General features: G+C 33.6%; 1 protein-coding gene across 1 annotated transcript in view; it reads left to right on the top strand.

Annotated features, from left to right (window-relative positions):
• LOC149795855 (uncharacterized) overlaps positions 1-10,910 on the top strand; it is a 119,354-nt gene extending 108,444 nt beyond the window's left edge. Inside the window, exons 10-12 of the mRNA XM_089963868.1 lie at positions 2,320-2,382; positions 2,950-3,200; positions 10,836-10,910. Of these exons, the coding sequence (XP_089819994.1) occupies positions 2,320-2,382; positions 2,950-3,200; positions 10,836-10,910 (389 nt within the window). The remainder of the gene's footprint in view (positions 1-2,319; positions 2,383-2,949; positions 3,201-10,835) is intronic.
• The last annotated feature ends 552 nt before the right edge of the window (positions 10,911-11,462 follow it).

An 11,462-nucleotide genomic window follows, 5' to 3' on the forward strand; every position in this document is an offset into this window, starting at 1 on the left:
TTTCAAAGAAAAGACTGACTTGTCCAAAAGGGTGGTGGACTTCTCGTTTACATTAAGGATGGCATTTCTTTCAAACATCTATATGATCATGAGGAAATTGGTATGGAAATAATCTGGCTAGAAATGAGACATAATGTCCAAAAACTATTTGTCTTGGGCTGTGTACATAGACCACCGAACAGTGACAATGCTTGGTATAATACATTGGAAAACAAGCTTGAAACTCTGTATATAGAAAACAAAGAAGTCTGTTTAGTGGGTGACTTCAATTACAATTTGCTTTTTGATGCCAATCAAAGCTGTATTAAAACCATGAATTCCCTGAATTATCAACAGCTAGTTCATGTACCCACTAGGATAACTGAGGTATCTGAAACACTAATTGATCATATTTATACTAACAATGCTGACAATATTATAGAAGTTGCAGTCCCATAATATTCCATAAGTGATCATTCTCCTATATGCTGTACAAGAAAATTAAGTAAAAAAAGTCAAACTTTAATCACAGATATATCAAGTATTGAATAATGAAAAGATTCAATTCACAAATATTCCTTAAAGAACTGAAAGATATCCCTTGGTCAAGTATGGAATGTTTTGATGACCCCTCAGATGCTCTTGATACCTGGATAGATATGTTTACTGACACCCTTGGTACTCATGTTCCTTTTAATTCAAGAGAGTCAAGCAGCAAACTCAACCAAACTGGATTACAGGTGATATACTGAATGATATTAATACAAGGGATAGATTTCATTAATTAAAATATACTGAAAATTACAGATTATGGAGAAACAAGAGTCAAGTGAATTATTCAAAACGCAAAGAAAACCTATAATTCCACTGAGATATCAGATAGTATTACAAAAGAGAATCCTAGAAAACTCTGAAAACCTTCAGTGACTTGAGAGGTAAATCTGTCAATAAATTGCCATTTATATGTATTAGTGATGCAGATGGTGATATTAAGCGATAACTTATTGAAATTGCAAATGCACTCAATGATTACTTTGTGAATATAAATGAAAAACTTGTGGATATCACAACTCCTAGAAGATTCTCCAGTGATAATTAAATGAACATATTTCTTCAAATCTTAGCCAAGAAAAGTGCTTCAAAATCCCTAAAATAAGCCTTGAATTCATTTTTACAACTTAATGTCACAACAGCAACAGGTCTAAATAATATAAGTGCTAAATTCCTAAAACTCTCATCTCAAGTGATTGCTCCTTCACACACACACACACACACACACACACACACACATATATATATATATATATATATATATATATATATATATATATATATATATATATATATATATATATGTATATCTTTAGTCTTAGTATTTCCAGTTATTTTTCCAATGAGGCTAAAACTGGCAAAAGTAACTCCAATACATAAGATGGGAGATCTTACTGATATGAATAAATATAGACCTATATCAGTTTAACATCACTGTTTAGAAAGATATGTTTGTAATGAATTTAGAAACTACCGTACGTGGAATCATTTAATTTTCTACATTCTGGCTTCTGTAAAGGACATTCATGCCAGAATACACTAACTAGAATGGTAGATGATTGGTTAACAGCAATAAGTCAAGGCAACCTTGTAGGCAAAGTGTTTCCTGACCTGTCAAGGGCTTTTGGCTTTGTCCATCACAAAATCCTGCTGGGAAAGCTCAGCACATATCAAGTTAACCATGATGAAAGCTTAACATGGTTTCGGTCCTATCTTGAAGGCAGACAGCAACAAGTTTCTGTTTTAAATAAATGTTTAGATAAGAAACTGATAAAGTCGGGTGTTCCACAAGGATCAGTTCTTGAACAATTATTCTTTCTACTGTACATCAGTGATTTACCACATTGAGCTATCCACCGCCATGTTTGCAGATGATACATTATATAACATAGGATCAACAGGCCATAAGATTGGCTGTAAATTAAATAAAGATTTGGTAAAAAAAATAACTGATGTCAGTTCAGTGGTATGAAGATAAATGCAGCCAAACCAAAGACCATGATCATAGGTAGTTGAGTAAGCATAAAGCTAAGAAAAATTATTTCAGAGTAATGATAAAAGGAATGGATATACAACAGTCTGAAAATGAAAAACTAATGGCATTATGATAGACCAAATCTTGTGCTGGAAAATACAAGCTGGTAAGGTCAATAAAAAAGTTAATTCACTGCTTTATCTCTTGAACATAATAAAATCTTATCTCCCTCGAGAACAGAGAAAGATATTCTACAATGTATATATCATGCCTCACCTATAATCATCACTTTTAATATTGATTATATCATGCAGAGGAAATGGAAACTGATACCTTTCCCATGGACACTCCAGTGCAGCCAATCCAGGCTGGTGCTGGTGGGTATCAAACCTGCTAATGCTAGACTATGAGTCCAACACTCTGCCATCTGAGCTGCCACATATGTATCACTAGTATAAAAAAGCTTATTTTGTGTATCACATTTTAGTCATATGTTCTTATATTTTGCGCTTACTCTATAGCCATTTAAGATACGGATATAGAACCAGATATACTTAGGGTCTTAAAGCTTGAAATTACATTTGGGATTACTTTAGCAGTATGAAATTAAAAGAAATTGATGTATAACAATTTTGTTACTTCATATCTTTAACTTAGACACAAATTATATATGAATACTTCTCTTTTTTGTCGAAGTGCATTTTTTGTCTTTGATCCTAATTTTAACATATGTTAATTCCTACTACCTGGTCATGACTGTTTAAAATGGAACAGTAATATATACCTGATAATGATTCTATGATTCTTGGGGTCGAACAGTATGCAATCCTTGTTCATTTAACAAAACAATGAGGGCACACCTTTCCAAAGCATGGTATCAGTAACTTTGCAATACATGTAAAAAAAAATTATAATTATATTTCTATGTATCCATCTAAAACCAGAGTTACTCACAGAGAAATCTTGGGCTGAATTATTCCTGGACAGATTTGTTGCCTTTTGCTGTGAAGTTAAAAATCCCAATCTGGAGGAAGTCCATATTATTACACATTTTGCTTCAAGGACAGCCTATTCCACAGTGAAGAAGGTTTTCATTGATTTTGCTGATAAGGTAAATAAGCCACAACTCCAGGAGAAGGATCCTCCACCCAGATCACTTCCACCTAAGGGTTCCAAGACAAGTGATCATAAACAAGTGAGTTGCTGAAGAGATTATAGACATTACACATTATTATATTTTAGATTTGTGCAGCTTAGATGAAGCTCAATACAGCAATCACTTTGACACCACTATAATCCATGCATTGCATAAGTCCATCAGCAGCTTAAGCTGGATTACTCTAAATGATCTCGTACACTTCACCTTTCTATTCAGGCATTTCATACCACTTTTCCGTTTCCACTGTAGTGCAAATGTCTACATGATCATCTGAGCTTACAGCATGTTCCTCCATAACTCATCTGTAGTGCACCATCCATTCCGAATTTCCCATTAAAAAAGTTTATCAATAAACGACTCAGCAGACTTTGCTCTTCAAATGTGTCCACCATTTCCAAAAATAAAATAAAGTCTTTGAAATTACTTCTCACTAACTGCTCCACAGAAGTTTAACAAGATGTGACAAAAAGTATCCCTGCTTGAAGGTCCTTAAATATTTTCAAAATGTATGTCAGTCTGCCTTCTAATTTGCCCACTGTTACCAATAAGAAAAGAAAGCCTTTTCATTGACATCTTAAAAACCATTAAATGATATTTGACTAAATCTGATGTGCAGCCTCCTGGAATAATGTTCTTAATTTGTTTGAATCTACTATCCAGTTTTCCTGCCATAATTGAAAAAAATAGAAAGACTTTAATGTAACTTTTTCTCAAATTCTGCTGAGTTTAATTTGACCAAATTTTACAGAAAACATCCTAACAGAAAGATTTTTCGAACTTATTGATTGATACCAGGCCTGTGAAAAATATCTTCACTATTACTGAAATAGGACTACCTGTAAAAAAAACACCTTCTTTTAAAGACCATTCAGCATAATTCGATGCATCACATCGTGGCATGAAGGTCTTTCAAATTGTACAAATATGGCTGCCATAACTAAAAATGGACAAAACTTTGAAATGACTGTTCAGCAATGGCTCAACAGAAATTGACCATATTTGGTGGAAGTATTCTGGTAATAGGGGCTTTCAGATATTTACAGATGATACCAATTTGCTATCAAACATGAAAACCATTACCAACAATGGAAAATTCACTTAGTGACTTCTTTTCAATGTGTTCCCAACATAAATGTACCATTTAATTTTGTATAACAAATCTAATATCAAAATGTTTACTTTTATTAAATATAGAAGAAGAAAAAACTTGAACAGCTTTTTCTAAAAGAACCACTTAAAAGACTTTATCAAATTTAACAGAAAGTATCCTACCATGGGTACCATATTGATATAAATAATGTTTTTCTGTCATTATTTCAGATAGAAAACTAGTTACTCATTTTTTTACCTAAAACATCATAAAAGATTTTGACACAAAGTGCTCTGACATGGGAGCCTTTTCACATTCTCTTGGGTTAGGTTAAGCTTTATCATTTTGCTGTCCAAGGAGGTTTTGTTTCATGATATGTAAATTGTTCGTGGATTCACCTATAGTTCACAGTGATGTAGGAGAAGTTTTGCATTTAGGACAGTTTCTCTGGATTTGTTAGTAGCTACCAAGTCAATGTTCTTTTAATGCAGATACATCTTGCTGAATAAGAAGCTGGCTTACTAAGAATCGGTTTTTGTGGCATCAGTTTTACTGGCGTGAGTTACTTTGTTGAAGTGTTTGGGTCACATTTTTATACATATTTTACTGTAGCATCATACATTTAAGGAAGTGGAAAGGCAATGGTGCTCTATGAACCAATATGTAATTTTCTGATTTAGTGTCCATACTAAATTTAGGAAATGGTTGTGATTTTAAAGTGTTGTGATATTACCCTCATTCTTTTATTTCTGAATGAAGTCCCAGGATCCTGGATAAGTATAATTGTTATTATATCATTTTTTTAGTCGAATGAAATATAGGTACCGCTTTCCAGCAATGATGGTGGCATTTGATGTGATGGTGTCATCAACATCAAAGGTTGATGTTTAAGTTCTGTGTTCAAATGTGGCAGGCCAAATGCCATGAGGGAGTACACACTTGCAGGTGTGGTGAAGCACAGGTGATCCTTTAGGTTCCTCAGACCACTTTTGTTACTTAGGGCTTGGCCTGCCCAGACTGCATATTCAGAGAGAATTTGCAAATTTAAATAAAAATAAATTAGGGCTCATTATGCCCCTTTGAGGATTGTTTACCTCAGATTAATACATTTTGATTCCATCTTTGACAAGATGTTAATATTATCATTTTATGCAGAAGAACCTGTCTTGAAAGACCATCCCTTTTGCAAATAATATGGTTTCATTACCGGTTGTAGCCCAGTATAATAAACAAGCCTGTGCTTTGGAAGCCTATTCTTTCAAGGCAGGTGGCTAAGTAGCTCATATACGTTTACGTTGTTAAAAATGACATTAACCATTTTAAAACATACTTCCTGATTTTTATAAATTTGACTTCCATTTAGCCTGAAGTTGTACATAGCCATGCTATATATTTCATGTATACTTAATTTTATCTCAGTCAATACTGATTGTTCCATCTTGCACCCCAGAATTTGGGCCTTCTCATTATTATATCACCTCTTGTTTTATAGATTCCATTATAAAAGACAAGGTTATGTTATGATGTGCATCTGTCCATCCAGCTGTTTACTACCGCATTTCTGCACAAGAGTTTGAGTTCTCCACCATCCACTATTACCAAACATTGTAAATAAGCATGCATTTTTTGTAAGAAAGTAGTCTGTTGATCTTGGGGTCAAGGGTCAAGGGTTAAGGTTGCTGTGATTGAAGTAGAAATATACCTTCTGTACAATAGCTGATCAGCAACCTGGACCAAAAATTGTGAATGCCTTGCACTTGAAGTAAGGATGAAACCTATTGACTTTGGTGTGGAAAGTTCAAACGTCAAGGTCATTTTCTATAAAGGAAGAAAAAGTATTTCTGCATAATTTCATTAGTTCTACATCACATATCTGCACCAAATGTTGTGGATGGCATGCTCTTGGGATAAAGAAGTCTGTTGATTTTAGGGTCAAAAGTTAAACTTTAGTCACTGTAACTGTACAAAGATTGTTTATGCACATGAACTTTAGTTGTAAACTACAAACCTAGACTAAGGGCCTGATGCATTCTCCTGCATGTCATAAGTGGCTCTTGAATGAAAACAACCTATTCGATGTAGGTCACAGGCTGTGTTATTTGACAAGGAATCATAAAAGTGGAGTAGAGGAATAATTAATGGTTGCCACTCTGATACACAAAACTGCATCATTCTCAAACTCAGCTAGAAGGGTTGGTAAGAATGTCCCAGTTGGTTGACAAAAATGTCCCAGTCTGATCAATTATATAGTGACCACAGGCTTCGGTGCTATGCTAAAACCATTCATATTTACTGATCTGCATAGGTTTCAAAGCAATTGGTAGAGATAATGATATTAAAGTGTTTCCAAACAAATATCTAAACTCATTGAGATATGAAGAGCGTTGGTTGGCTGTAGAGAGGTTGCAGTGCTAAGAAATTTCAAATATCAAAATATCTCACAAGTCAAGTGAGTCAACATTCACCATAATGGCAAACTGATTCCCACAAATGCTTGCAGACTGATGCTTGAATGCACCACTTTGCTACATCAGTCAAATCAGGATTTTTTAACATCTGTGCCAATTACACATTCTTCACTGATCATTTGATGTGTTCCTCTAAATTTGAAAGCTCATAATACTAAAGATTACAATAGACGTTTAAAAAATGTTTAACTCTCAGAGAATATTTGCAGCTTTATTAAAAACACTAACCTGATACAGCTCTTAATACATTGTATAGCATGTTCTATAAAATTTGGGTAAATGACAACAGTGTTGATTAGAAGCAACAGTGTTATCAGTACCAAAACCTTGATATGACCATACTAGTTCTTCCAGGTATTGTTCAATATCATTAACAAACTACATGTTCAAAACCATGGAATGAAAGATAAATCCAAATCAAATCCAACAAAATAATGGTACTTTCGTATATTCAGTGTGGATTCAGATGCTATAGAGACTCGATAGACCATTTTGTCAGACTTGCAGCATTATAGTTACAGATGCTTTCATAAAGAAAGAACAACATATAGTTGCTGTTGTTCTCAATTTGAAGGAACTTTATTATGCCAAATGAAGGTATGACATGACTGATCTATTCAATTTAGATGATCTAATGGATTGATTACCTAACTTTATCTCCAATCATTTAAAGCTAAGGATTATCAGAATCAAGGTAGGTAGCACCTCTTTTGAAAGCCATCCCCAGGAGATGTTCCACCGCAAGGGACCATATTGTCAGTGACCCTATTCAATATCAAATACCTTCATCCTTGAATTGACTGCTTTTTAAATGCTGGCATCTTTTTTAATCTTCTATAGATCAATGAGTATGCATACGATTGAACATCAACTAGAGATGAACTAAAAAGAGTTCAGAAATGAGCAAAAGGAAATTGGTTCACATTTTGAAAATCTAAAATGGTTTATATGTACTTCTGCCAATTACATCAAACTATATAATATCTCTAGGCTCTTTCATTACAGTTATGGAGGAGATCACATTTTCAGGGCATGGTTTCGACCGCTAACTTTCATTCCATATATTAGATCCATCAGTGACACATGTTTAAAAACTCCTGGATTTAAGAAGAGTCACAACAAATGAGTAAATTCAGTTAATCAGGACTTCTTATTGTTGCCATATGTCCCTGTAAACCGATTGTGTGAAAAATGGAAGCAAAGTTCGAGCTGCCATAGTAAAATAACATGGCACCATCTCCAACTGGTTAACTGGATTATCCAAAAAGCTCCAACTTCTTCCACATAAATTATGGCCATGCTTAAAGGTTTAAACTACACTGATGCCTTTGAAAATATAAATTTTGAAGTGTTTTGAGATTTCATTTTCATACAGAGACCCTTCCAGGACCTTAAATCTGACAATGCATTAATATCTCAGAGATCACAGAAACATGATTTGCTTATACAATCAGGAAAAAGTGTTCTGTTCTGTTAGCTGCTCATTCACAATGGTATGAAGAGTACTTAAAGTACAAATGAAGCAGTCAAACACAACCCTGCATTCACTCATTTCCGAATTTAAGATTCCATATACTGTCTTCATATTTTATATAAATCAGCATGTACTTGGAATGAAAACTCCTTGAGCTAACTTAAGAGCATCAGGTCCATTATTTGAGAGTGTCACCGAACAAATCACAGAAAAGAGGTGGTAATTAAGTGCAAGTCAGTTTAAGACACACACATGACTCATTCATACCTCCTGCATGATGAAGCTCAATCACAGCACATACCATGCCCATGTCCACTGACAGTGAAAGACACATTTTTAGAGTATGTTGACTTCCAACATGTGAAATAGAAGTATATTTGGATGTTAACATGATCAAGAAACTGCATGCTAACTTACCACTTTATAGTGAACATGTTAGACTTTCTGATGAAATGCTGCTTGCATAACTAATTTTGACCATATCTTTGTCAGATTTAACATGTGTTATCTTTTGTTTATTTTATGTACCATATACCTCTTACAAAATTTTAACATCTTTACATTTCCATTTTATTGTGTTATACTTCATTTTGACATTCATTTGGAATGGTTTATCTTCTTAACGCTTTGGTGCAGTAAATCTCTTTTTTTAACTTTATTAACTTTGTCTCTGGTTTCCACCATATAGCCGCTATTGTGCCGAAGTGCAATAAATCATTGTTATATATATATATATATATATATATATATATATATATATATATATATATATATATATATATATATATATATATATATAGTAACTGTACCTTAAAAGTGAATAATGGTAGTTGCCATCAAATTGCAATTCTGGACAATGTACCATCACCTAAAGTTTGTGGATGTCTTACACTGTAGGTAAAATAAAGAAGCCTACTGATTTTTCTGCCAATAATCAAAAGGAGAAGGTTGTTGTGACTCTGAAAAGAAACAAATATTTATTTTGCAAAATAACTTTCATTTTAGATAACATGCTTTCTGCAAAGTATGAGGAGAAATTGCATTTAAGCAATTGAAAATACCTGTTAATTTTAGTCTCAAAAAGTAGGTCAAGGTGATTGTGACCTAAATAAATATGTTTTTTGCACAATAAGATCAGCTTCAGAGATGAAACTTAATGGATGGCTTGCATTAGGATAATTTTCTAATTTAGAAAATATAGATATTTTAGTCTAAATTCAAAGGTCACAATAATGGTAAGTGTAAAACTAATGGTTTCTGCACAGTAAGGTTAGTTCATAGCCACATACGTTTGCCAAAGGTCAATGCTATTGAAACCTTTTGGACAGTAATCTCCATAGTCAACCATCCCCTGGCAAGACTTACATAGAAGACTGTTAAACACAAGACAGACACATAATGTACTGATCAAACTGTTCTTGATTCCCCATGCTTGGCTCTCCAATGTGTGCTTTAGCAATGAAAGGAAAAGTGGCCCCACTAGTATAGTCTAGGAATTAGGAACAGTTTTTGCTGATATTTCTTTTTCTGGTTATGCTGAAGGTGAATTAATCTCTAAAGCAAACTCCTGATATTAAATGAGGATAGAACCACTTGATTTTTTTGTGCAGAATATTGCACAGATTGGAATGTATTTCTCAGCTAAATAGACCAAAGTATTGATAATTAAATTTTATTATTATTTCTTTCTTCATTTATTTTCTTTATTAATGAATTGAAATTAAATAGGTTTTTTGTTACAAAATTGGTCTCTGCTGTAATAAACCTAGCAATAGACATCTTTCAACCCCAAATACATGCCATCATTGCTGATCAAGCATGTTTCCTCAATCTTCCAAATCAAAATTGACTTGTCCTATACTAGAATCAGCATTTCTCATCTGACTGTAACAAAACATTGAACCTGATATCCTATTGTGAAAGGAAATAAAATGACTTGCATATTTATTATAATATGCACAGTTTTATGTGGAGATTATTTATCATCTGGTAGCACAGTTTATCGTGGGGTTTTCATTTTTAATTCAACCTAATATTTTAGACAGCATTGGTACAATTTCAGATGGATGTGTGATATACAGGTTCCCATGTGAGGAAGGCATGTTAAATATTCTTGCTTCACATGATTGAACTCACTGCCACTGTAAGTGATTTTATTATGCTTACAATGTTATGACCATCTGCATTGTTTCCTGTGTTCTAGTATTGAAGAGCCAAATTTTGCAGGCCTGTGAACTGTAACCTTGACAACAATTTTGTTTTATTGTAAACTAAACTTTATTGCTCAGATTCTAATGATGTAAATTCTTTTAGAAAATAATTTGTGTTTCTGAAACTATCCATAGGAATGATGTGCCATCTTTTTTTTTTCCAGTGTGTTTTGAGAACTAGGAGAAAAATAATCCGTCACATTCATTGGTGTAGGATAGGGAAAAACTAGCCTCATGAGCATAGCATAAGGACAAATACAAGGAAAAGCTTTATTCACATCTACAGATTCTGACTTTTAGGTAGAATTGTCCAATCCACATCAATGTTTTTGATAGATTACATTAATTCTTCTATTTATTCAGAGTTTGATTCTCAGAGAAATTGCATGTATTAAAAATTCTTAATTTTTACCATTTTGTCAATTGTAGTTACTTTTGTATAACAGAATAATTAACCTAGATTCTGAGGTGCAGCCAGGCATGCCAGACTCCCTTGTTCTCTGAAAGCATTCTGTTGATTTTGCATCAGTGGATTATTCTTCATCTTTTCACAATGCGTCAGCAGAAGTGTTCAGTCTTTTTAATGGTCATCACTTGCAAAAAATGGTAGAGGCAATAAGACATATTGTTATAAAAATATATTTTCACCTTACCTACTCAGTGTCATTGTTACAATACATATACTAGATTTAATTGTTTTCCTTCATTCAAGCTGTTTGCATCATCCAGCTAGCTTTCATTAGATATTGCTGGTTTTATTTTGTCACAGGTTCGGTTGTTTTCATTAATTGTTCATTACATGTTATCATTATACATTGCTGACATCCATATTCTCAATTTGAGGCCCCTCCTGCCATCCTCAGGTTCATTAGATGGCTCACCAACTCCAACCACATTTCAGTTATTGTTATATATAAATCTGAGCCATCAGTTGCAACCTGGATCTTTCTCCAAGCATGATTTCTTCCCAATCTATCAACTTGGTATTATCCCAAATACAATGTGGCTGCATGTGGGGTTCAGAGAGCGTTCTGATAGTTTGTGTGAGGGCAAACA

Source organism: Sinohyriopsis cumingii, chromosome 7 (genome assembly GCF_028554795.1).
Source record: "Sinohyriopsis cumingii isolate HCF-2022 chromosome 7, ASM2855479v2, whole genome shotgun sequence".
Classification (NCBI taxonomy): domain Eukaryota; kingdom Metazoa; phylum Mollusca; class Bivalvia; order Unionida; family Unionidae; genus Sinohyriopsis; species Sinohyriopsis cumingii.